The 27,001-nt window shown below is 50.1% G+C and overlaps 1 protein-coding gene across 1 annotated transcript in view; it reads right to left on the bottom strand.

Moving 5' to 3' along the window:
* Positions 1 to 27,001, bottom strand: part of PLEKHH1 (pleckstrin homology, MyTH4 and FERM domain containing H1) — a 56,407-nt gene that overhangs the window by 12,421 nt on the left and 16,985 nt on the right. The window contains 16 exon segments of the mRNA XM_034937121.3: positions 583 to 691; positions 1,081 to 1,263; positions 1,614 to 1,694; positions 2,683 to 2,844; positions 3,199 to 3,285; positions 3,674 to 3,784; positions 4,788 to 4,930; positions 5,163 to 5,313; positions 7,053 to 7,144; positions 7,850 to 7,928; positions 14,166 to 14,923; positions 15,025 to 15,106; positions 17,401 to 17,484; positions 19,670 to 19,819; positions 21,199 to 21,234; positions 21,236 to 21,268. Coding sequence (XP_034793012.1) covers positions 583 to 691; positions 1,081 to 1,263; positions 1,614 to 1,694; positions 2,683 to 2,844; positions 3,199 to 3,285; positions 3,674 to 3,784; positions 4,788 to 4,930; positions 5,163 to 5,313; positions 7,053 to 7,144; positions 7,850 to 7,928; positions 14,166 to 14,923; positions 15,025 to 15,106; positions 17,401 to 17,484; positions 19,670 to 19,819; positions 21,199 to 21,234; positions 21,236 to 21,268 — 2,341 coding nt within the window.

Below are 27,001 nucleotides of genomic sequence, written 5' to 3'. Positions count from 1 at the left end.
GTAGGGGTGAGTGTGCAAGGTTGTGGGTGTCTGAGTGCAGGTGGATGTGTGCAGGGGAGGCCTCTTTCTTACTGTGTCAAGTCTGGATGGAGGGGCATATGAATTGGTCAGAAACAAACAAGCCTCAGAGCAGTAGTAAAGGGGTGTGTGTGGTATATGCCATTAATTAGTTCCTCAGGGCCCTGATAATCAGTAGCAAAAGAAAGACTCCAAACAGGTTAGTCCGATCCCAATTAGGCTTCACTTGTTGATTTACAAACTCTTAACTATAGATTAACTAGCTACCTTCTTTCCTCAGCCCTCTGCCCAGCCAGCAACGGGGCAGCTTGATCCAAGTAAAACATTTACCCAGGTCCCTGGAAAGCCTGCTTCCCAGATAAACTCCCCCAGATGCAGAGTGGTCACCTTAGTATCTCAGCTGGAGACAGAGGGGCCCTGGAGCTTAGATGGGAACTTCCCCTCTGTGGCTTAGATGTTTTAAAAACAGCTTCACGGTACAACATTGCTTTCTTTGGGATCTTGACCAATAGTCACCAAGCCACTACCCTCCAACCCAAGCAGTGGTGGCCACCCTTGCCTTACCTGGATATCCTTCACCATCCATCAGTTTTCCAATGAGCTGCTCATAGGCAGTGCCCACCTTGGCACTGCTGCCACCTGCAGCCACTGTGAGGTGGTAGAGCCACGTATCCTGGAAGAGGGCGGAAAGCCATCGGATGGGGACGGGGTGGGAAGAGTGGAGGCAAGAGCTCCAAGGAGGACTCCTTGAAGGGGCCAAGCCCATGTGGGGTTCAGCTAGTTTGGTTGGCATGAGTCAGGGCTACCTGGAAAGACTGAGGATCAGGTGAACATGAACCCAAGTTTCCAAATTTGCGATGCTATTACATGACCTCAGTGAAGCAATGTTGGTCACTGGGAATAAATTCAGTATACAGGAATATTCCCATTCAGAGAATATTAGTTGCCAAAGTGTCCAAAAGGAAATAAATTTGAATTTTGGGAAGCTCAGGAGAAAGAGAGAAGGGAAGATCGGAATCACAGGTCCAAGCTTGGCCCTGGAGGCCCAGCCCTCTTCCTTACCTTTTCATGCTTGGTGCCAATGAGGAGGTAGGTGGGGCTGTGCTCTGTGGGGTGGATCACCAGGGTGCAGTGGGAGGAAAGCAACCGTCTGGTTCCTCCAGCCTCATAGTCCTCGTCTGAGTCACAGGATCGATCTACTTCCTCTATGCGCGCATCCCGCACAGGCAGGCAGCCCAGGGGTCGCTGTGGACAGCAGTCTTCCATGAATGGGAGAGCCAGTGGGGGACGAGGGAGTCTCCTCTCTCTGAATACATAGGCTCCGTGAAGCTGGGAATCGTGGATATGGACCGATGACAGGATGGGGAGGTGGAAACTATAGCATCCCAGCCAGGCTGGCAGCAGAATGAGGCTTGCTTGGAGAAGCACCAGAGACCCAGACAGGCAGAATCTCCCACTCTGGAGGGATCCAGCCAACTGATTTTGTATTTATTGTGGGGTTACGTGGGGTAGGGACTTTCATCAGGACATGGAGTGGCAGTCATGTGCTTCGGGGGAAGCAGGAGAGTGGGTATTGTGAGGAGGCTGAGAAGTACCTTGTCCTCATGGCTCCGATAGTAGTAGAAGGTTTTCCCAACAAGAGCGCACCAGACCACCTTGGAGTGGCCATGCTTTACCTGTAAGACAGAAATGAACTGGCATTATGAGAACTAGGTAACTCTAGAAGTAAATCCAGGACTGGCAAATAGAAGCCACAGGGAGACAGATTTGACCTATGGGAGAGATGGAGATGCCATTTGGGCTCCCTACTAATGGAACCACCCCTTTCACAGTGAGGGTGCCATGACACCCTGCGGCACCCCAGCCATCATGGGCTATTCAGTGACCTATGACCTGCCATGAAACGATTAGCCAGGCCAATCAGATGTCCCCTCCAGGCATATGAAAATGGGAAGAACTTGCTAGGTGGCAGAAGCCACAGTTGTCAGGGTGCCGGGAGGGAGGGAGGGAAAACAGCAGGCTGAAGCCCTTGGGCAACCATGCATCATGAAGGAACAGAAGCTGCACACGGGCGAAGGAGAATGACATAAACAGATTGAACGAGAAGCAGAGGCACACAGCGAGCCTGCCAGCCCTGAGCTTGCTGAGTGCAAGTCGCTTTGGTTCCTGCTGGTGTTCTGGTCTAGCTAATGTACTTCCTTGTTAACTTCCATTTTCTTGGGTTTAACAACTGCTTCTCTGCTCTTTTCAACCAGAAGAGCCCTAACAAAAATGTCTTTAGGGCAGGCCTGGGATACTTTAAGTCTTTAAGGAGCCATACCTACCTCGCCCAGGTCTCTTCCTCCCACTATTAACACTGAGGCAGGTATAAGGTGGGGGTGGGTGACAGCCCTTAATGACCTCAAAATGGATACAAGATAGTCCCTTCCCTTCTCTTTCTTGAGAATAGTTGTTCCAACAACCCTGATTTGTTTCCGGGGAATCACTCGCCATCACCTTGTGTGGCCAGACCACATTTGAGGGCTGGCCAGCGAGTCACTGTGAGGAGGCTCCCAGAGAAAGGAGCCCCGTATAAGGGGGAACCCACCACCCTCGGCACCCCAATCCTGGCTCCCCTGATTCGCAGGAGGCACATGTTCCTGCCCTATCAGCCCCACCCTGTACCTTGGTCAGCCAGCCCTTCACGGTGGGCTTGGTGCCACCCCGAAGCAGAGCTGGAGGCCCGGTGGCCTGCACCTTCAGCAGGCTCTGGAGTACTCGGATCCACTCCTCCAGCAGGCTGGGTGAATCGGCCGTCAGGTAGTAGGTTTTCTTCTCAGAGATGAGCTGTGGAGGGCGAGATGTGGGGGTGGGGCAGCACGCTGGGAGAATGGAGTAACCAGGACCTGGCTCCGAGGTGGCACCTGTCCCTGAACCCAAGGGGCTGGCCTTCTGCCTGCCCTAGTGCTCCCTCCTTTCTTTTCCTCCTCATCTTTTCCTCCCTGTCTCTCCTTCCTTCACTCCATCTCTCATATTCTGTCTCATCTTCCTTTCTTGTACTCACAAGTTAGGATCACGTCCAAATGTTGATCTGAAGTCTTTCATTCATGCTCATTTGGCCCCATCTTTGTCTCACTCATGGCCATATCCAAACCCAGCACCTCTTCTGTTTAAAATACTAGCAGCCAGGAGCGTGCTCACCTGAAACGTCTGTGAACCCTCCCCTCGAACAATTTGGCAGCGGGAGTTCAGATCCACTTGGCCTTGAGGTTTCCGGATGACATCACTCTGTAAAGAAAGTATTGGGGAGGAGAGCCACTGAATGTGGAGCCTTTCCAGAGCACCTCATTTACCCTCAGATCTTCCTCCACGTCATAAGCCGAGGGAAACATGATTCCCAGCATTCTGGCTGTGTTATGATGGGTGACTTATTCTAGATTCTGGTTATAGCTAAATGGACCCTTAATCAGGAACATGGGTCCTTCTGAGAACCTATTTCATTCTGAAACTCATGGCCAGGCTTAGGTCCCCAAGTGTGGCTCAAAGCCTCTCCCCACCTGCCAGACCTTTGCCCTCTGGCCTTGGGCCACATTCCCCCTCCTCCGTCCCATCTGACATATTCCAGGGTGTGATGTGGAGACCTTTTGACTGCAGTGCTGGGCGGGGAGACTCTCACCGGGGACTTGTAGTACATAATCTGTCCCTGTCTCAGGACAAACCAGCGCCTCTTCCACGTCTTCACCTGGCTCCCCATTTTCAGCAGGTAGCCCGACTTCTCCAGTGACTCCTGAGGGGTGGAAGGGTGTAGATGAAGAACGGGTAAATCACTCAGGGCTCCTAGACATCACACAGGTCCAAGTGGTCCAGCTGCCTCACTACTCGGTCATCAATTAAATACAAAATTATTGAGTACCTACTCAGTGTATTTTCAGAGTACCATGCCCTGCTATGGTTCAGAGAGGACTAAATAAAACATGGGTGGTCCTGCCAAGGAAGGGCTCCCATGCTAGCTGGGGAAGACCTCACTATGAGAAGGTAGCAGAGCAGGGGCTGCTAGAGGGAGAGCCTGGCCAGGGAGAGCGTCAGGAGAGAGCCGGCCCTGAGCTGGCCTTGTTAGGATAGTTCAGCCTCTCCCTCAAAGACTGAGAGGAGGAAGAAGACCATTCCAGGCAGCACAGAGCAGGGAGAGGGCAAGGCAGGTCTGGGCAACCTGGACACATCAGCCAGGCAGGACTGGAGGGTCATGGAGCCAGGGAGATGATGGGGCAGCAGAGAGGTGTGGGGCGAGGGATGCGGAATTACATCGGGAGTGGATGCTAGCCCTGGCATGTAGTGGCACAGCTTGGAGCCTCAGGCTTCTCATCCATAAGATGGGCTAATGACCCCAAGAGGATTGTCAGGACAAATGAGACAATGCCTGGAAACTGAGCACAGTGCCTGGTGCCCTCTAAGAGTTCAATAAGTGTTAGCTTGCGTTAGTATTCCAGGTGATAAAACAAAGTCATATATGGAAAACTCTTCATGGGGCCTGGTGGGCCACAGTAGGCTCTCACTAACTGGCCATTGCTGGTATTCCAGGAGCTCTCTGGGCTCCCTCCTTCCTTCCTTGTGGGGTCTGTGTGTCTGACTCCATAACTGTACACCCCCCCAGCCCACGCCCCCTGCCCCCATCCCCCAGCTCTAGGGACCCCTCACTTCAGGCAGCTACTGCCTATGTCTTGTGCTGAGGGCCCCAGCAGCCTCTGCTGACATTCTGCTTCCACCCTGCCCCCGCCCGTTTCCCGGCTCACCCCGCCCAGGCCCAGCCCGTCGGTGGAGTAGGATGAGGTGCGCTGCAGTTTGTGCTCTGGCTCTGAGTAGTCACTGTCCAGTGAGCAGGCGTCCGGGGGGATGGCGTAGTCACCCTCGGAGCTCAGTGAGGACATGGAGACGCCTTGCCGAGGGAGGAGGAGTCAAGGCCCGGGTCCCACACCTCCCCGACTCACGCAGCCCAGGAGCTGCTGAGCCTTGACCACCCACCCGGGACCCGGTCTCTGGGGCTGGGGGTGGAGCTGCTGGGGGGTCACGAGCTCAGATCAAGTGGGGACCCCCATGTTCAAGTGCCCATGGGAAGAGGTGAGGGGCTCCTTGCTGCTGCACCCTGCCCCTGCTCCCCTTCTCTGTACCTCTCTTGATGGCCCGGGGGCTGCCTAGTCCGCTGGTCTTCCTGGACTCAGAGGAGGGGACCGAGATTCGGAAACTCGCCTGAGAGCTGCAGTCATCGTCAGACCCAGAGGACTCGTCCATAAAGGGCATGTTGCTGATCTGTGTGGCTCTCTGCAAGACAGGCCCCTCCCTCACTGCAGCTCAGGCTGCAAAACAGTCCTCTCCCAACCCTGCAGCTTGCACTCCTGGTCCAAGTGCCCATGGTGTGGCCAACCCCCAGCCGGGACTCTGAACAGACAACTGTCCAGTGTAAGGTCCCTCCTGGCCTCACTCCTGTGTCATGACCTCCATGCTTCTCAGGCCTCCCTTCCCACACACCATCTTCTGTGGTCCCCAAAGCAGCTGCCCATCACGACTGAATGCCTGCCCACTGTGACCCTCGCTCCTTGCCACTAGGGGGCCAGAAAGCTACACCACAGACTAAGTGTGCCATGCGAGCTTTAAAAATGTGTGGGGACGTCGCAACAATCAATGATTGCATCTCCATTGGCAAACATTTAAAGTGACTGACTATCTCAGTGTTGGTGAGAGTATGGGGAGAAGATGGGGGAAAAAACTCTAGTGTGTAAGGCATTTTTAGAAGGTAATTTGGCAGTACCTGTCAAAAATTAAAACATGTATATAATTTGCCCAGAAATCCCACCTCTAGAACTCTGTCCTACAGACACATGTAGATATAAGTTCACAAAGATATATGTGCACAGTGATGTTCATGGCAACATTCATTTTAGAGAAAAACAGGGACACAGCCTAAATTATTATTGGAGGAAAGCTTTAGGTATTAATAGTTATGGTGCTTCGATACCAAGGGTACTGGACACCTATAGAAGGAGGAGGTAGGGGCCAGGCATGGTGGCTCATGCCTGTAATCCCAGCACTTTGGGAGGCTGAGGCAGGCGGCTCACAAGGTCAAGAGATCAAGACCATCCTGGCCAACATGGTGAAACCCCGTCTCTACTAAAAATACAAAAATTAGCTGGGCATGGTGGTGCGCGCCTGTAGTTCCAGCTATTCAGGAGGCTGAGGCAGGAGAATCGCTTGAACCCAGGAGGTGGAAGCTGCAGTGAGCCAAGGTTGCACCACTGCACTCCAGCCTGGCGACAGAGCCAGACTCCGTCTTGGAAAAATAAAAAGGAGGAGGTAGGGAAGGATGACCTGACACGTGGTTATTCACGTGGTTAGGGGAACAAGCAAGGCATAGAATGACATGTATATGAGCACCTTTTGTGTGCACACAGGAGACAGTGAGAGTGTGCTGCATATTTATAAATGCATCAGAAGGCCTTACTGAATAAACACTAAACCATTCATGATAGCTTCCTCTGGGCTTAGGAATTAGGGAAAAGCGATGTGAGAGGAAATTTCACTTTTGGTTTTTTATTCTTCTATAAAAAATTTTATCAAGTATTACTATTATTCAAAAACCAATAACAGAGACAAAAATGTGTATGAAAATATTGCAATTCTATCTGATTTTTGTTTTTAAAATGTAGTGACGTTACGGGAATATAAGTTGGAATATACCTCAGTAATTCTAGAAGGAGCCCCACTGCCCTCTGGGACCTGAGGAGTGGGGCAGACATGAGAAAAGGTGGGGAGAGCTGTAAAGCGGGCATAAGCTTAACCTTCTTACCTTGTCCACGTTCATACTGATTCACATTTTTGTAAATGTGGAATTTTTATAATAACCTAATAAACAATAAAACAAAATGACACGTGCTGGGCTGAGCTCCCTGGGCAGGGTCACCATGTGCAGAAGCCTGGCCCTAGAGCCCCGCCCCAGTCATTGGATGATGAGGCCAGGGGCCTTTCCTGATGAGACACCCCCTCTTTGTGCAGCAGTTTCTTACCCCCTTCAGTGCTGTGTAGACAGGCACAGTGACATTCTTGTAGACCAGGCCAGAGAAAGACCCAGGGGAAACAAGGGCAGGAGGGCTTGAAGCTGAGCAGGGAAGAGAAGAATGAGATTACTCAAGGGCATAACCCAGGAAGGGGTGTGGGGGAAGCAGAGAACTGGGCAGATGGCATTCCCTCCAGGAGCAGGCCAGTGACAGATCTCAAGAGGGGGGCCAGGGCCCTGTTCATCTTCTCCCCTTGACTCCCTTTGGGGACCATGATCTCCATGTGGTAAAGGATCCCTCACAAAAGAATCCAAAAGCCTTACCTTTAACCATTTTCTCCTCCATGAGGCTTGCACAGTGTTCCACTGTTGCAGATGTGAGTTACAAATCATACGGCTATGGGACCACCCCACAGCCCTCGTTGTGGAGATTTGGTGGCTGGCTGGAGAGGAGCCAGTGAGTGGGGTTCATGTAAATCAGGACACTTGTGGCTCCTCCCACCCACGGCCCTGGCACTGCAGAAGGGAAGCCTGTGCAGGTGGGAGGCTGGGCTGGAGGCCCCCCTCTCAGATCCCTTCCAGCTCTGTGACTGGCTACTTTCCTGTGATGGGCTGAACCTGTACGACTTCCCTTTCCCTCCTAGGTGGGACTTGCTGTGATTTCACCTGAACTTCACCTGCTGGGGAGGGGAACAGGGTAGGCCAGCCAACCCTGGCCCTGGGTGTTGCTTGGAGTCTTCTCCTCCCCGCTTGCCCACCCTGCCCACCTTGGGTGTTTGGTGCCTCCAAGCCTCACTTGGAACTCACCGCAGCATGCAGTATTACTTCTGGGAGACACATCTGAGAGCCGCATGCCCGATGTGGCCACAGCATAGATCCGGCTCTCCTGAAACAAGAGGTCTCAGGAAGCTCAGGGCCCAGCATGATGCCCATCCCACCCCCTCCAGGCATGTGCAGGAAAAAGCATGGCTTTGGGGGTGGGCAGACCTGTGGGGGGCAGTGACTGGCTAACAAATCTTGGGCAAATTACTTCATTTCTGAGACTCATTTTCCTCTGCTCTAAATGGAGGTAATAATACTTACCTTTCAGGCTGCTGTGAGAATCAATGAAATACTTAACATAAGCATTTAACACCTGGAATATAATCAGTGCCCAACAGTTCCCTCTCTTGCCTCCACCCTTCACCTTTGGGGCAAAGGAGGTTCAAGAGAAGATGGGTCAGTAAACTGTTGCTCTGAATCCTACCCGTTTTAGAGACCCTTGGGTCTCAAGATCTCACCCCCAGAAGTTGGGGATATTGATAATGAGGAAGCCACTGGGGCCACACGACAAGGGCTCTTTTGTAAGCCAGTTGTTTGGAACTTAGGGCACATTTTTAAAAAATTCTCTATTGTTTCTTTTTTTAAAAAAAAATTTGTTTGTTTTTTAAGTTCCAGGATACGTATGCAAGATGCGCAGGTTTTTATATAGGTAAACGTGTGTCATGGTGGTCTACTGCACCTAACAACCCATCACCTAGGTATTAATCCCAGCATGCTTTAGCTCTTTTCCCTAATACTCCCCCACCGCCACCATCCCCTGACAGGCCCCACTAAGTATGTTCCCCTCCCTGTGTCCGTGTGTTCTCATTGTCCAGCTCCCACTTGTAAGTGAGAACATGCAATGTTTGGTTTTCTGTTCCTACGTTAGTTTGCTGAAGATAATGACTTCCAGCTCCATTTATGTCCCTGCAAAGGACATGACCTCATTCCTGTTTATGGCTGCACAGTATTTCATGGTGTATATGTACCACATTTTCTTTATCCAGTCTACCATTGATGGGCATTGGGTTGATTCCATGTCTTTGCTATTGTGAGTAGTGCTGTGATGAACATATGTGGGAACTTAGGGCACGTTTTTTCCCCTGCAGGAATAATGTCATATCATGGCTAGGCTTCAGGGCCAATCTACAAAGCCTATTTAGCCCAATAGGACTCCAGCACCCCCATGCAGAAGACACTGGGAGAATGCCCGTCCTGAGGGGGCCCCTGGGTCTGAAGTAGGCCACAGGCCAAAGGAGCTTTTCCTAATGGCCCTGACTGCTCATAAACAACCCACAGGGTTCCCTGCACCTTCTGGATCTGTTTGCTCCACTGAGCCTAAAGGAAAACAAAGGTGACGTGAGTCACCAAGGCTGACAAGGGAAGGTTGACCAGCCTTTGGAGGAATGCCCTGTTGGCTCAGGGAGGTAGCTAGATGTGCTGTCACCTGGTGGGGTCAGATGGGCTAGGTGATGGCATTGGAAGGGAGGTGGGTGCCTATCGGGGTGTCATCCCAGAGGGGAGCAGCAGCCCTGGGACAACTGGGAGGAGAGAGGGCAGAGCTGATGAGTGCTGCCATGAGACGCTGAGATCACTGGAGGGGAGGCAGGAAACAGAGGGGCGGTGAGGAAGGAGGCCAAGGAGGGCCCTGCAGCAGGGCAGGGAGTTTCTGTGCTCGTGTAGGGCAGATACACCGGGCCCAAGTAAAATTCGGCATAAAAAGGATTATTTCTGCCCAGAGTGGTCATGGAATTTAACCAAGGACAAGCCTCTAACTTTGCAGAGGAAATGAAACTGAAGTTTGAAGGATTTAGGTAAAACGAAACCTATGACTGTTTGACAAAAGGTTATCTAATGCCTAACTCACAAGGTTGTTTTAAGGATTAACTGAAAAAAGGGCTTTCCAAACTCTAAGATACATAAGTATTTCTCACACTGTCAGATTGAGAAATGTTCTCTGACATTTCATTCCCCCCCGCCCTCCCCAGATGGTTACTGCCCCATTGGTCCTGCCTGGGAGATAGAGAGGCTGGGCTGTCTGGCCACTGTGATTTCTTAAGCTCTCCCCGGAACACGAGTGATCATGCCTCAGGGGCCTGGGAATGAGCTAGCATTGTGTCTTGTTTTCCCCAGGAGCAAGTTACAAAGGGGATTGCAAACAGGATGAGATCTCCTTACATTCTTTTGGCTGATTCTTGGGTCCTTGGGGCCTAGCTGGGGGCAGGGAGGTTCTGTGGGAAGACCTGACGCTGCCCCTTAATACCTTAATCCCCTTAATACCTTCATCACCAGAGTTCAGCTGAGGTTCCTGGGGAGAACGTCATCTGATATACTTTCTATACAGAATAAGAGGAGACAATAACTCCTCATCTCCCGATTCCTCCTCTCCTCCTCCACCCTCTCTCTCACACACATACACTTAACCTGTTCAGATAGAGAAGACCCACTCTTTTTTTTTTTTTTTCAAGACAGGGTCTGGCTCTGTCACTCTGGCTGGAGTACAGTGGCAAGATCTTGACTCATGGCAACCTTCACCTCCCTGGGCTCAAACTTAACTTCCACTTAAGCCTCCTGAGTAGCTGGGACTACCGGCATGTGCCACCATGCTCAGCTAATTTTTGTATCTTTTTTGGTAGAGATGGGGTTTCGCCGTGTTGCCCAGGTTGGTCTTGAACTTCTGAGTTCAAGCAATCTACCTGCTTCTGCCTCCCAAAGTGCTGGGATTACAGGTGTGAGCCACTGTACCCGGCTCAAGACCTACTCTTAAGCTATCACAGTGAATGGCTGTATTTTGGCAAAATGGCAAAGTGAGCAACGCTTCTCTCTGGTAGCAGCTGCACATTCCTTGCCTGACTACTTCCCGCTCCCAACCTCTGCATTTGGACTCCAGAGCAAGAAGAGAGCCAGCAGCCCAGGGGACCAGTGCTTTTCCATCCCCTAGTCTTCCTGATGTGCCCCACTCTTGGCTCAACTGGGTCTCCAGTCTTACAGGTGTCCTTGAAACAACCAGAAGCTGATCAACAGTCACTGCCAAGGATATAGCCCAAAAGTCTAGGGCTGTGTGCCTCCGAAATCAGCATTTCTTTGTTTTGTTTTGGAGATCTTCTCCTCTGTCGCCCAGGCTGGAGTGCAGTGGCGCAATCTCAGCTCACTGCAACCTCCGCCTCCTGGGTTCAAGCGATTCTACTGCCTCAGGCTCCCGAGCAGCCAGGACTATAGGCGTGCACCACCATGCCCAAATAATTTTTGTATTTTTAGTAGAGATGGGGTTTCGCCATGTTGGCCAGGCTGGTCTCGAACTCCTGACCTCAAGTGATCTGCCTGCCTCAGCCTCCCAAAGTGCTGGGATTACAGGCATAAGCTACTGAGCCCGGATTCGAACCAGCATTTCAAAAGGAGGCCCTGGGAGGTACTGCTGGAAATACAGTTCTCCCGAGCAGTGGTGTGGGGTGAGTCCACCCTGATGTCACCCCCTCTCCCAAGTGACCTCATTCCTCCTGCTGCCAGGAGCCAACGCTTAGCTGTCCCCCACGGTACTGCTACACACCCCAGCAGCATCTGTGGAGGGGATGTCTGCCCATGAATCAAAGACTGAAATTAGCTCTGGCAATGTCCCTTAAGAGGAAGTACAGCTGGAATGTGAGAGCTGGGCTTCAAAGCAGCTCGAACTACATTTAAAGCCTGGCTCTCAGACCAGGTAAGGTGGCTCTCATGGCTGACAAAGGAGGATCACTTGAGGCCAGGAGTTTGAGACCAGCCTGGGCAGCATAGGGATACTCCATCCCTACAAAAAATTTTAAAAATTAGCCAGGTGTGGTGGTGTGCACCTGTAGTCCCAGCTACTCAGGAGGCTGGGGTGGAAAGATCCCTTGAGTCCAGGAGTACAAGGCTGCAGTGGGCTGTGATTGTGCCACTGCACTCCAGCCTGAGTGACAGAGCAAGACACCGTCTCTCAAGTAAATAAATAAATAAAGCCTGGCTCCCTCACTAACTACTACATGACCTTGGGCAAGTACCTAAGTCTGTGGGGAACAGTGGTTTCCTGACCTGTAAAAGGGAGAAACCACACCTTACTCCTTGCAAGGAAAGGAGCCCTTCCCACAGGCTCCGTGCGAAGCCCTTAATACCCACATGCCATTTTCACTAGTGACCTGTGAAATGTCATTTTTATAGCCTGTCTCATTTTTATTTTAACTTTTTATCATGGAAAATGTCAGGTACAGGGCCAGACACAGTGGCTCACACCCGTAATCCCAGCACTTTGGGAGGTCAAGGTGGGAGGACCACCTGAGCCTGGGAGTTCGAGACCAGCCAGGGCAACGGCATAGTGTTAGCCCATCTCCACAAAAAATTTAAAAATAGCTGGGCATGGTGGTGCATGCCTGTAGTGCCAGCTACTCGGGAGGCTGAGGTGGGAGAATTGCTTGAGCCCGGGAAGTTGAGGCTGCAGTGAGCCGTGATTGTACCATTGCACTCCAGCCTGGGCAAGATTGAGCAAGACTCTGTCTCAAAAAAAAAAAGGAAAAGAAAAAAAAAATGTCAGCCTGGCCAACATAGTGAAACCCTGTCTCTACTAAAAATACAAAAATTAGCCAGGCGTGGTGGTGCATGCCTGTAGTCCCAGCTACTTAGAAGGCTGAAGTAGGAGGATTGCTTGAGCCCGGGAGGCAGAGGTTGCAGTGAGCCAATATTGCGCCACTGCACTCCAGCCTGGGCGATAGAGTAAAACCCTGTCTCAATTAAAAAAAGAATGATCTCACGTGCCCATCGCCCAGCTTGGCAAAGATTAATGATGTGTGGCCAGTCATGCTTCATCTGTGTCCCCACCCTTGGCCACCAACCAGATCATTGCTTCTGAAGTATTTCTACCAGACAGACGTCAAGACATTTTATCCAATGTTACAAGTAAGGAAGCTGGCCTGGCGCAGTTGCCTATAATCCCAGCACTTTGAGAGGCCTAGGCAGGTGAATCACTTGAGGTCAGGACTTTGAGACTAGCCTGGCCAACATGGTGAAACCCCGACTCTACTAAAAATATAAAAATTACACTTTGGGAGGCTGAGGCGGGCGGATCACGAGGTCAGGAGATCGAGAGCATCCTGGCTAACATGGTGAAACCCCGTCTCTACTAAAAATACAAAAAATTGGCCGGGCATGGTGGCAGGCCCCTGTGGTCCCAGCTACTTGGGAGGCTGAGGCAGGAAAATGGTGTGAAACTGGGAGGCAGAGCTTGCAGTGAGCTGAGATCGTGCCACTGCACTCCAGCCTGGGCAACAGAGTAAGACTCTGTCTCAGAAAAAAAAAAAAAACCGTTAGCCGGGCATGGTGGCACACACCTGTAATTCCAGCTACTTGGGAGGCTGAGGTGGGAGTACCACTTGAACCTGGGAGGCGGAGGTTGCAGTGAGCCGAGACCGTGCTACTGCACTTCAGCCTGGGTGACAGAGCAAGACTCTGTCTCGAAAAAAAAAAAAAAAAAAAAAAAAAGCCAGGCTCAGTGGCTCATACTTATAATCCCAGCACTTTGGGAGGCCCAGGAGGGTGGATCACCTGAGGTCAGGAGTTTGAGGCCAGCCTGACCAACATGGTGAAACCCTGTCTCTATTAAAAATACAAAATTAGCTGGGCATGGTGGGGCATGCCTGTAATCCCAGCTACTTGGGAGGCTGAGGCAGGAGAATTGATTGAACTCAGGAGGCAGAGGTTACAGTGAGCCAAGATCGTGCTATTGCACTCCAGCCTGGGCAGTAAGAGTGAAACTCTGCTCCCCCCGCCCAAAAAAAAAAAAAAGAAAAGAAAAAGAAAAACAAAGAAAGAAAAATAGCCAACACTTACCTACCACCTACTGTGAACCACTACTGTAAGTACTTTCATAACAACCCTATAAAGTAGGTACTATTATCCCCATTTTATAGACAGGGAAGCTGAGGCACAGAGGTTCAGTAACATGTCCAAGGTCACGTAGTTAACAGTTCAACCCTAGTGGTTTGCTTCTGGGGCCTATGCTCTTGACCATCATACCAGACCACCTGAAAGACTCACAAAGATTAAATGAGAAAAGGTATGCAGGGCACCCAGCTCAATGTATGGTGCACAGTGAGCACTCAGGAAATGACAGCCAACCGCCATTCACATCATTCTGAATTCTAGCGCTGACCCTCACTGGTTGTGTGGTCTGCACAGGCTCCATGGTACCTGCCTGCCAGGGCCACCATGAGGATGCCAGCAGCCTCCTCTCCTGCTCAGTGCATGGCTGTGCTCAGCCAGCAGTGTTCTTGCCATTAGCGCTGCTCCTCTGCCCAGCTCGGAGGTTGCCTCTTACCCAGGATGAAAACTGGTGCAGCGGGGGTGTAGGTGGCTTGTTACCCAGCTCCACTTCCTCCAGCTCAGCTCCAAGGGCCTTCGGGCTCTCTCTTTCCTCATTCTTCCCTGCTGGGGGTGGCTCCTCCATCTCCATCTTCTCTGGTTCCTCCCGGTACCTAGCTCGGGACTCCAGCTCAGGAAGGCCAGAGGGGTGGAGGGCTGAGAAGGCCTCAGTCTCAATGTTCACCACACGGCCAAAGTGCCCATGGCCCACCTGGGGCTGGCTGTGGTGCCTTTTGGCCAACTGGATGCTGTCCCGCGGGGTGCCAGGAGCCCGCACCTTTGGTAGGGTCAGACTGCTGCCAGGACCACCTTCCCTGGCAGAGGTCTTTGTCCCAGGGAGCATCCCTCTCTGAGCAGTAACCAGACCCTCACCCCAGGAAGCTGAACTACATCTGAAGGTAAGAAGCTTCATGCATGGCTGGTGGGGAGGGCTCTCTCTTCCCAGATGAGGTTGAAGGGGCTTGGCCTCTACCGTTTCCCCAGAATGGACCGTGCTGGAACTAGAATCCTCCAAGGGGCTTGCTGCTTCAGAAACAGAGTCCTTGCTCTGCAGGGCACCTGGGGAAGGTGCAAGCACAGCTGCCTTCAGACCCTGGGCCTGGGAGCCACTGTCCTGGCCCATAGGCTGGATTCCCGGCTCTGAAGGGACAGAATCCTGCTCTGCAGCTCCGTGGGGGGGCACCAGCAGCTTCCGTGAAGGAGCTATCTGAATAGCTGTGATTCGGGTAAAAACAGTCACATTGAGAGCTCCCGTAGCTCAGCCCCATACCCACCAAACACACCTACTGCACACCTGCACACCCTGGCCTGCCTACCTTCTAGCGCATCTTGAAGGGATCCCACCTGCTCCACCAGGCGCTGATTATGGCTTTTCAGATGCTGATTCTCCATCTCAAGCTGAGCAAAAAGAAAAATGAAGATTTAGGACACCCAGCCTACAGGTTTAGACGTATTTTTTCAATTCTTTTTTTTTTTTTTTTTTTTTTGGACACAGGGTCTTGCTCTGTTGGCCAGACTGAAGTGCAGTGGAGCAATCTTGGCTCACTGCAGCCTTGACTTCCCAGGCCCAACTGATCCTCCCACCTCAGCCTCCTGAGTAGCTGGGACCACAGACACACACCACCAGGCCCAGTTAATTTCGTTTATTTTTTTGTAGAGACAAGCTCTCGCTATGTTGCCCAGGCTGGTCCCAAACTCCTGGACTCAAACAATCTGCCCACCTCAGCCTCCCAAAGTGCTGGGATTACAGGCACGTGCCACTGAGCGTGGCTGCTGCATATTCTTTTCTTTTCTGAGACAAGGTCTGGCTCTATCATCCAGGCTGGAGTGCAGTGGTGCAATCTTGGCTCACTGCAACCTCTGCCTCCAGGGCTCAAACCATCCTCCCACCTTAGCCTCCCACCTCAGCCTCCCGAGTAGCTGGGACTGCAGGTGCACACCACTATGCCCGGCTAATTTTTGTATTTTTTGTAGAGACAGGGTTTTGCCATGTTGGCCAGGTTGGTCTCAAACTCCTAGTGTCGAGCAATCCACTCGCCTAGGCCTCCCAAAGTGCTGCTGGGACTACAGGCGTGAGCCACTGCCCCCAGCCTGCATTTTCTTTTAAATTAAGTCCAACACACTTTTACTGAGTATCTTTTAGCAAGGGTTGGGACTGTGAGAATACGCAGGTAAGCCAGGCATCAGTTCTGTCTCCAAGAACTTGCAGTCTAGCAGGTGACCTGAGATGTACATCCAAAGAAGGGGATAGGAGGCCAAATGAGCTGATACCCTCCTGCAGGTGTGAACCACTTGTGTGAGGACAGAGGAAAAGATGTATGTTTGTCAGCCAGGTGTGGTGGCTCACACCTGTAATCCTAGCACTTTGGGAGGCTGAGGCGGGCAGATCACCTGAGGTCAGGAGTTCAAGACTAGCCTGGCCAACATAACGAAACCCCGTCTCTATCAAAAGTACAAAAATTAGCCAGGTGTGGTGGCGTGTGCCTGTAATCCCAGCTACTCAGGAGGCTGAGGCAGGAGAATTGCTTGAACCCAGGAGGCAGAGGTTGCAGTGAGCTGATATTGTGCCATTGCACTCCAGCCTGGGATACAAGAGCGAGACTCCGTCTCAAAAAAAAAAAAAAAAAAAAAAAAAAAAAAGATATATGTTCATCCTTTTCCAAACTGCAATTCCCACTCCTTTTATTTAGAAGGAGGTTGTTTTCTGTCTGTTGGTGATAGCACTGTAGCTTCAAGTCCTGAGTTTCCTAAATAAAGGTACAGCACGTGATAAACTACAAAAATGGATAGATAGAGAGGGAAAGTGGAATAGAGGTTACCAGGGGATGGGGGAAGAGAGAATGGAAAGTTAGTGTTTAGCGGGTACAGAGTTTCTGTTTGGAAAAATTTTAGACATAGATAGCAGTGATGGCTGCACAACACTGTGAATGTACTTAATGCCACTGAATTGTACACTTAAATGGTACATTTTATGTATATTTTACCACACACACACAAATAGTTAAAAAGAATGAAGAGGATGGAAGAGAAAGTAGCAGGGCACGGTGGTTCACTCCTTTAATCCCAGCACTTTGGGAGGCCAAGGTGGGTGAATCACCTGAGGTCAGGAGTTCGAGACCAGCCTGGCCAACATGGTGAAACCTGTCTCTACTAAAAATACAAAAATTAGCTGGGCATGGTGGTGCATGCCTGTAACCCCAGCTACTCAGGGAGGCTGAGGCACGAGAATTGCTTGAACCCGGGAGGCGGAGGTTGCGGTAAGCCGAGATTGCGCCACTACACTCCAGCCTGGGCGAGAGAGCGAGACTCTGTCTCCAATAAATAAATAAATAAATAAATAAATAAATAAATAAATAAATAATAATAAAAGAGAAAGTGGAGAGAGTGGACACTGGCCTGTGTGGGCTTCCTAGAAAGAAACTGAGGGGGCTTTTCAGAAGTGAGACACATTCCTTCTCGCAAACTTAAATCCAGCACCAAGCTAGTCAGGAGCTCCAGGGAGACCCAACCAAGACAAAAGGAAAGGGGAAGTGAACTACGGTGTCTCGGCATGGAGGCTGAATGCAAAACAAGTGCTGGACAGAATGAAGGTCAGCTGAGGCACCCCAGACAGTAGGGGGCAGGAAACTCCGGGGGTCAGGGCAGGCCCAGCCATGCCTCTGGCAGGCCTCCAAGATGAGTTTCCAACCCACCTCTGCCAACTTGAGTGTCACCCATTCCTTGATCTTTGCAGCTTTTTCTTGAATAGTTTTTGCTTCCTCTGCCCTCATCTGCTTCTGCAAGAAAGAGAGGGCCTTCCGTTAATCCCAACAAGGAGAGTGACTGACAGGAGGTGGGAAACCCCAAGAAAGGTCAAGTGTGCGTGCCACTGACTTCGCAAAGCCAGTGAGCAGAAATCGTTTGTTGTAATATTATTTGATAAGGTAACACAAAATTTAAAAACTCAAAACTGGAAATAGTCTAAGTGTTCACCACGAAGGGGTTGGCTGAATAAACGTGGCACATCCCTGACATGGAAGGAGAACGCTGTGCCTCTATATGCAAGCAAAGTTAATAGTGAGGAGTGGAAATCAAGGACTGGGGAGGGAGAGAGAGGTGACTTGTCATTTTATACTCCTCTGGCCGTTTTTTTTTATTTTTAACTATAAGCATGTGTTACCTTTATAGTTAAAAAACAAAAAAATAAGGCAAAATTGCAGATAACTGAGGTATTTCCATCAAAGTAGTCAAAAGAGGAGATGATTGAAAAGGTTGGCATCTAAAGAGGAGCAGCCTGGCTGGGCTTGGTGGCTCATGCCTATAATCCCAGCATCAGACAACGTCAGACTCTCAGTATTTCAGAGCTGGAAGGACCTTAAAGGTCATCTAGTTTAAGGTGTGGCAAACAATGGCCTTCAGGCCACATCCAGTCCTCCACCTGCTTGCCCCCACCCAGACCTGTTTTTGTAAATAAAGTTGCATTGTAATACAGCCATGCTCATTCATTTACCTATTATCTGTGGCTGCTTCCATGTTACAACAACAGCTTTGACCAGTTGCAACAGAGACCTGTGGCCCACAAAACATAAAATAGTTACTACCTGGACTTTACAGAAAAAGTCGGCCAACACTGACCTGGTTTGATATTGTCTTTGTGCTTCTGTGGCAACTAAGGCTATGGCAAGAAGTGACTTGCCTCTGTCCATTCATGGCACAGCTGGGACTAAAACCAGGTCTCTTGACTCACAAAACAGTGCCTTTTCTTTTATGAGACTGACCTACTGATTCCAATTGTAAAATGACCTTTTTTCTGACCTAAGGAGCTTTAGCAAGAGTCATTTTGTCCACCAACCCCCAGGATGCTGCCACTTCTAACTATGAGCTACTCGGAAGAGAAGGTATGTCTAAAATCAATGGAAGAATTGATCAGAGATTCCATGTGTCAAAATTCTATTCTTCCATCAATTTTCAGGAACACATGGTACTCCACAGCATACAAAGGCACCTCCATTAAGGGCCTATTGGGTTAATGCTGATGGGTAAACATGAATCTGCCCATGATGGTTGGAAGGCACCACCAGGATCGGCTTCTCCTACATGGAGAAGGCATGTGTAGGAAATTAAAAGTCATCTGTCCAGACTGTGGGGTGTTTAGTTGGAAATGATGGCATTCTGGCACGAGGGGAAAGCTGGGTAGGTAAGGCCAGTGGCAGAGGAAAGGGACAGAACTGGGATGGAGTTGGTGAGATTGTGAAGGGGAGAAGGCAGGACACAGGAACTGGCAGGTAGATGTTCCAGAAGTCCTCTCAGGAGCAAAGGTGCCGAGTGGAGCTGAAATGCCGGGCAGTGGCCTCTCCTGGGCTCCCATGTGCTCAGAAGGGAAGACCCTGGTTTTCTGAGGAGGCAACAACTTTGGTCTCTGCCTCTTCAGCTTCACTGAGAAACTTTGGGCAACCAGCTGGCCACGACTCACCATCCAGCTCTGTGCAGCTCTGATCATACTACAGCCAAGTATCAAGTATCTCATCTTGGCAGGGCACGACAAGGCCAGAATGGAGAAAGAAAAGTTCTCCTTACCAAGTACTGACCACGTGCCTGACACTAGGCACAGGTCACATAGGTTGCCTCTCCCAGCAGCTCTATGAGGTGTTTCCACCCTTCTTTTATAAATGTGTAAAATAAGAATCAGTGACTTAAACACTTTGCCCACTGTCAGAGGCAGCAGGTGCTAGAGGTGGGCTTCACACCCAGATCAGTCTGCCTCCAAGCTCCTTTTTCTACTCTATCCCCTGCCTGGCTTCTAATGAGCAGATGTGGGAGGAACAGTCCTTCCTATAATTAAATTTTCACATAAAAGAATAGGCTCAGGAGAGAGCGAGTTCCCCAGCACTAGAGGGCTTGAGCGGAACAGCTCAGGAAGCTGGGGGCCAGCGGTACAGATGTCGAAGAGGGCATGGTGCTCCCTTGCGCATGAGCCCTTACCTGCTTCTCCAGCTGAGCCTCTAGCTGGCTGATGAGCTCATCTTTGCCCTTTATGGCTTTCAGCAATTCTTGGTATTTCCGGTGCAGGCTCCCCTCAGAGTCCACATTCTTCAGATTGGATAGTTTTACCTTCTCTTCCATGACACCCACCTGAAAATACAATGATCTCATAGTGTCTCCCATCACTCACACGGGGTGTGCAGTGGCCAGTAACGTGGGATGGGACACCCTCTGATGCCCCAGGCTGTGACTCCCAGGCACAGCCCTTACCCAGGGCAGTCTGAGCCAATTAATTCAATTAAGTTCCAATCTGAGCAAAAGAAGGACTGACAAAGAAGAAACTCATTTTGGCCACTCTAGGTCATAGTTAGTAATGGAGAGATAGGTAAGAGGAGGGCAGAGGAGACAATAAGTGGAAAAAGCAGCTGGGTCTTGTGCCACTGACCTCTGTGGATCCCAGGAGGAATGAGTTGGGCAGGACAAACAGCCTAGGAGAGCAACTGTCCCAACCCCACCGTGGTAGAGATATTTACTGTTCACTGGACAGCCATGTGCTGACCCATATTTCTCAACCCTTCTGCAGCTAGATGGAGCCATGTCATTGATCCAACCAATGGGGTCCAAGTGGAAATGGTGCATCATTTCTAGACTCAAGTATGTATGTATGTATATATTTATTTAAAATTTTTTTTAAACAGATAAGATCTTGCTATATTGCCCAGGCTAGATTCAAACTCCTGATGTCAAGAGATCCTCTCGCCTCATCCTCCCAAGTAGCTGGGACCATAGGTGCATACCGCCACACCCGGCTGGGCTTAAGTATTTAAAAGCTGGTGCAGGGTGGGTGTGGTGGCTCATACCTGTAATCCCAGCACTTTGGGAGGTTGAGGCAGGAGGACTGCTTAAACCCCAGGAGTTCAAGACCAGCCTGGGCAAATAGTGAGATCTTGTCTCTATTTAAAAAATAAAATAAATAAATAAGGCTAGGTGCAGTGGCTCACGCCTGTAATCCCAGCACTTTGGGAGGCCGAGGTGGGTGGATAGCTTGAGCCCAGCAGTTTGAGACCAGCCTGGGCAACATAGCAAGACCCCATCTCTAATAAAAAATACATTCAGCTTTCTTTCCTTGCCATGGCAACCAAGAAGGCTGCGCATTCCAAGTGGTCCAGCTATAAGATAGGCAAGCCTCCTTTAACCTGGATTCCTGAGTGACTGTGGAAGCGGAATCACTGGCTAACCCTCAATGGACAGGTTCCATGAGTGAGAACTAAATGTGATAAACCACTGAGACTTCAGACTTAATTTGTTACCACAGCATAGTCTAGCCTATTTGGACTACTATACCCACTTGCTACACTGATAGTTACCCAGAGACTCTACTCCCACAGAAAGCTCCACGCACACTCATTTGTTCAGGTATAACACAGTACTGCTGGTGATGTGTGTGTCCACCTGTGTCCGTGGGAAGGGCCTGGAAGGGCTGACGGTCATTCCCCTGCATATTCCCGCCGATCCCCTCCCCTGGTTACCTGGGTCTCGGCGTTCTCTGCTCTCTGCTCTCTGCTCTGCCTCCAGCAGCCTCTGCTCCAGCTCCTGCATCTGCTTGGCCAGAGAGAAAGGGGAGATGTAGGTGCCATGTCCCTACTGTGAACACGGCATCAAGGCCACTTTAGAGAACTGTGCACACACTGCACACAGGCCAGACTTCAAGTGCCCATCTCAAGTGGCTCAAGAGTGTCAGGGTAAGGATTTTCAAGGCAACTCTCAGCTCCCTAATCCTGAGTTCATGGGGCAGGTGAAGAGCCCGTGGCTGCTGTCCTCTCTACTGAGGGAGTGGAGGCCCAGCTCTTTTGTCCTGATGGAGGGTGTCCGGGGAGGGCAGCAGCTCCACTGTCATTCTTCCTGAGCATCCCACCCTGTCCTGGCTTCAGTCTCCCCTTCCTGAGGCCCCTTTCCTCTCAGCATTGGGTCGAAGGTGGGGCCATGCTGCTGCTCCCATAGGGCCCACCCTGTGTCATCGATAGAGAACACTTCTCCCCACTCAGAATATCTCACTGGTTGGGGATGAATACCTCCTCACCCACAGTCGAGGGCACCTCTGCCTGTAAGGGCTTCAGGGCTATCACCTTATTTGATTTCTTGAATCTTAAAGAACTAGAAAGAGAAAGAGAGGCTCAAGATACATTTTTCAAAATTCTATCTTGCGAGCTGGGCACAGTGGCTCATGCCTGTAATCCCAGCACTTTGGGAGCCTAAGGCGGGAAGATCACTTGAGCCCTGGAGTTCAAGACCAGCCTGGGCAACATATCAAGACCTCATCTCTACTAAAATTTTTCTTTTTTAATTAGCTGGGCGTGGCGGTGTGCGCCTGTAGTCCGAGCTACTCAGGAGGCTGAGGCAGGCGGATCACTTGAGCCTGGGAGGTTGAGGCTGTAGTGAGCTGAGATGGCACCACTGCACTCCAGCCTGGGTGACACAGCAAGGTCCTGTCTCAAAAAAAAATTTTAAAAAGTAAAAATTCTGTCTTGCTGCCAGTAGAGGCATGTCACTCAAGGCTGAGGAGCATGGAAATTCTGGAAATTACACCAAGTGGCCCAAGCAAAGGGACTGAAGTTCTTGTACATGGAGACTCTTCAGGGACCAGACCTAAGCTGAAGACTAAAGAGCTGCTCACGAGCCCACAGCCTACATGGCATCTCTTTGCAGCTTCTCAAGCTCATGGCTTGGCAAGTGAAGTGTGCATTAGATGTCAGCTCCCATTCTTCCCCTGCCAGGGCACCACTGTGTGCTGCCCAATTGGACATCATCACATGGAGGACCCACAGAAGCAGAGCAAATTCATGCATCCCGCTCTCGTGTCTAACACCATGTGCCAAGCCTAGCTGGGGCTGCTGCTTCCTTCCCCAGCCTGCCTTGTCCCAGAGTAACACATATGCATCATACATGTCCCAGAGGCGTTGCATCCCAGCCACGCCTTCCACGAGGCTGGACAGGCCCAGTGCCACTCACTTCCCAAGTTCCAGCCCAACCTCCTCTCTAAGGATTTGGCCTCTTCTCTGGCTACTCAACCTTCTCCCTTCAGCCTGGACCCTAGCTGATATTTACCAGTGAACTGATCAATCCTTCTCTCTTTCCCAATCTCTCAGCTGAAATTCTGCTTTCCTTAATTAAAAGGTAGATGAGCAGGACCCCCCAGCCTGCTGCTAGACAGTGAGAGGAAAGTTACATGGAAGCAGCAGTTCATGTTTGGGAACCTGGGGGACCTCTTTGCTCAGGGTGGCCTTCCCTCATCCATTTTTTTCTCCTTTCTGGGATTGGGGAGACACAGATGCTTTCGGGGCACATTCCCTTGGACAGAGAGTTAGAGTTATGCTCATCCGAAGATCCCAAGTAAAACTCAAGACTTACAACCCATATGGGACAAAAATGCCCTGGTGCTCCCATGGATAGGGCCCCCTCTGACAGGCATTCACGTGTTCAAGCCAAGGATACCCACATCCCTTCTTTCCTTCCTCTCTTGCGGTAACACTACTGAAACCTCTCGATGGAAGCTGAGTGGGTGGGTTGGTTCTGGTCAGTTTCAGGCATCGGTTTGAGCCAGATGGACTGTCCTAAGTCAAACAGTCCTCAGGCCTGTCCCAGAGGAGTTCCTTGACCTTCACACAGTTGCCATGCAGCCACGGGGCAGATAACAGCACAGCATAAATCAATATTATGTTTATAGGGGTGGTTGCCCAGTGCAAAAGGAATTCTCCTTGGTGGTGGGGGGTTGGTTGATACATAGTGGTGGCCCCCAGTGTTGGTACTGCATAACCCTTCCCTCTTTGACACCAGACCTAACTGGGCCAGCCAGATTCTCTCTCTCCAGGAATCTGGAATCAAGAGATCAGAGGCTGGAGCCAGGGAGGTGCCCTGGAGAAGGTGCACAAACCTCACCAAGTCATGATTGCTGGATAGTTCCTTCAGTTCTGTGAGCTGCCCCAGGATCCTTCTAATAAATCCCGTTTGCTTAAGCCAGCCAGAGTTGGGTTTTGGGGGTTTTTTTTTACCCATACAGAAATAATCTAATGAATGCAATGATGAGGAGCATTTTCTTTTTCAAGAATAAAATGAAATACTGAATGGGAAGGCCCTGGTCCCTCAATAAGTTTCCTAGGTTGCACTTCAGCAGGATTACTGAGACCTAACTAATCTGCTCTGTAGCTCAGAAGAAGGCATAGGCTTTCCATTGGAAATGATAATTCATATTTGTGACATTCTGAAACGATTGGCTGATATTTTCTGACTTCATCTGATGGAAAAACTTGTCTTGCTCTTTTGCAAATGGAGACCAAGGTGGAGTAAAGGATAAACTTGGGTCTTACCTCTCATGGAGGTATTTCCATTTGGGTCAAGAGTGATAAGTCAATGACATTGGTCAGAACCAGAAATCGCTGTTATTGACAACACAGCGAGCATTTTTTCCCCTCCGGATTTTATTATCTATCCCATGCACATGCTATCACTGAAGTAGATTGAATGGCAAGGCACCTTTCAGAGCCTGGGGTCTCCCCTGGGGTATCCTCCCAGCCCTGGGTCACCCTCTGTCACTGCCAGGTGGTCCTCATTACTGCCGACCCTCCCAGTCCTTCTTTTTGTTTTTTTTTTTTTTTGAGACAGAGTCTTGCTCTGTCGCCCAGGCTGGAGTGCAGTGGCGCGATCTCGGCTCACTGCAAGCTCCGCCTCCCGGGTTCCCGCCATTCTCCTGCCTTAGCCTCCCGATAGCTGGGACTACAGGCACCCGCCACCACGCCCAGCTAATTTTTTATATTTTTAGAAGAGACGGGGTTTCACCGTGTTAGCCAAGATGGTCTCGATCTCCTGACCTCGTGATCTGCCCGCCTCGGCCTCCCAAAGGGCTGGAATTACAGGTGTGAGCCACCGCACCCAGCCAGTCCTTCTTATCCACGCTGCAAGGACACTTGACACTCAAAGCATTTCATATTCACTTTTATGTTGCAGTATTCTTTTTTCTCTAAAACTAATGTCTGAACACTTTAGCCCCAGCATCAACACTTTTCACGAGGGCAGATCTTTCTTCTTCACCTTTGCTTAAAGGCCACACCTGGAGCTCTGCAAAGCTGGTGCTATAGAACCCTTATTTGGCTGTTCCAGGGTCCTCTAGGACCATTTTCTCAGCTGTCCTTTCAGTGTGTGGGTCTGGGGTAACACGCCAGCCAAGGAGGTGTCAGGTTTAGGTGGCTGACAGGGATCTACTTTCACCAGCTGCACATAAGACTCATAAGCTGCCCTAGAACTGGCCGCAGCAACCTGATGAAGTGCACTTGGCACCAATCTGGTATTTAACCCCCAGTGTACAGCTCCTTGTCACACGCTGTGAAATACCAGCCCATGGTGGCAGGAGCACCTGGGACTCTCCTGTACTCCCAGCACAGTCCTGCTGTGCCAAGCAGTGGCCTGAGCCAAGAGCCACACCATCCTGGGTCTCAATGATCCCTTTGAGAAAAGGGTTCAACATTCTTTTTTTTTTTTAGACAGAATCTCACTGTGTCGCCCAGGCTGGAGTAGCCAATCCCAGCTCACTGTAACCCCCGCCTCCCAGGTTCAAGCGATTCTCATGCCTCAGCCTCCCAAGTAGCTGTGATTACAGACGTGCACCACCACGCCTGGCTAATTTTGGTATTTTTAGTAGAGATGGGGTTTCTGCAGGCTGGTCAGGCTGGTCTCAAACTCCTGGCCTCATGTGATTCGCCTGCCTCGGCCTCCCTAAGTCCTGGGATTACAGGCGTGAAAGGTTCAACATTATTACCGCTGCCTTGCACCCATGGGAGAGAATGGCACAGCTAAGAGGTAAGGCAGTGGAACCTCACTGACTCCACCACAGTGTGGCTTTAGACAAATTCCTTAACCTCTCTGTGCCTCAGTTTCCTCATCAGTAAAAATATATATATATATAATAATAATGACACCTCCTAGGATCGTTGTGAAGATTCCACAAGCTGCCCCATGTAAAGTACATGTGCACGGCTTGGCATTCAGAAATTTATAGGTAAAAGCTGCTTGTTGGTTTTTTTCCTATACAAAGATGGCACTTAGGAGCAGGGAGACCAGTTTGGCCGGGACAGTGTGATGCTCACCTGTTGTCTCAGCATGACTAGTAATACAGCCTCCTTTCACTTTCTCTCCAGAGTGTCCTGCTTTAGGTGATAGATTATATGATCAGACTACTTAGGATTCACCTACAGAAAGAATGGGTTTAAGCCAGAGGTTGCCCACTATTAATTTAAAGAGTGTCCTATAAGACTCACACTGTGTTGTGGGCATTTAGCTTATATGTATATAGCTAAACAGGACCACTTGGTCTGTGTAGGGCTGTGTGTATATACATGTAGGACATTTAGGCTACACTTATGTAGCTAAACAGGGCCACTGTCATAAGCACTGTACACGCATTAACTCATTTACATTTCATAACAACCCCAGAAGGCAGGTACTGTTAGTATCCCTATTGTGTGGATCAGGAAACTAAAACAGAGAGGTAAGGTAACTTGCCTAAGGTCACACAGTTACTAAGATTCAAAGCCAGAATTCAAACTCAAGTAGACTGGCTCCAGAGTACATTCTGTCAGCCACTATACTACACTGCCTCTCACATCCAAATCTCACATGTCACATAAAAATCCAGATTCCATATACATCTTGTTTCCATCTTCTCTTAAAAAATCAAAAGATCTGGCCACATTAGCATTATATTTTCTATTTTCTATAGCAGTAAGTGGCTTTAGCCCTTCCCCTCACGTTTTCCTAGAACCTCTCACTCTCTTCATTGTCTCATCTATCTAAATTAACTGCAAACATTTGAGTTTGCAACCTCCAGTTTTAGCCATTAAATTGTTCTAACTCTTGTTATCAAAGACAATTGTTTTGGCTGGGCGCGGTGGTGCACGCCTGTAATCCAAACACTTTGGGAGGCCGAGGCGGATGGATCACTTGAGCTCAGGACTTGGAGACCAGCCTGGACAACATGTTGAAACCTTGTCTCTACTAAAAATACAAAAATCAGCCAGGCATGGTGGTGTGCAACTGTGGTCCCACCTACTTGGGAGGCTAAGGTGGGAGGATTGCTTGAGCCTCGGGGGCAGAGGTAGCAGTGAGCTGAGATGGTGCCACTGCACTCCAGCTTGGGCAACAGAGTGAGACTTTGTCTCAAAAAATAAAAAATATAAAGACAATGGTTTTCAATTTTTTTTTTTTTAGCAACAGATCTTTTGTTCAATTAAAATCATATGCTTATTTCCAAATACATAAAATACACAAATACAGAGCTGGGAA

Source organism: Pan paniscus, chromosome 15 (genome assembly GCF_029289425.2).
Source record: "Pan paniscus chromosome 15, NHGRI_mPanPan1-v2.0_pri, whole genome shotgun sequence".
NCBI lineage: Eukaryota > Metazoa > Chordata > Mammalia > Primates > Hominidae > Pan > Pan paniscus.
This window is presented reverse-complemented; position numbering and strand designations above follow the sequence as displayed.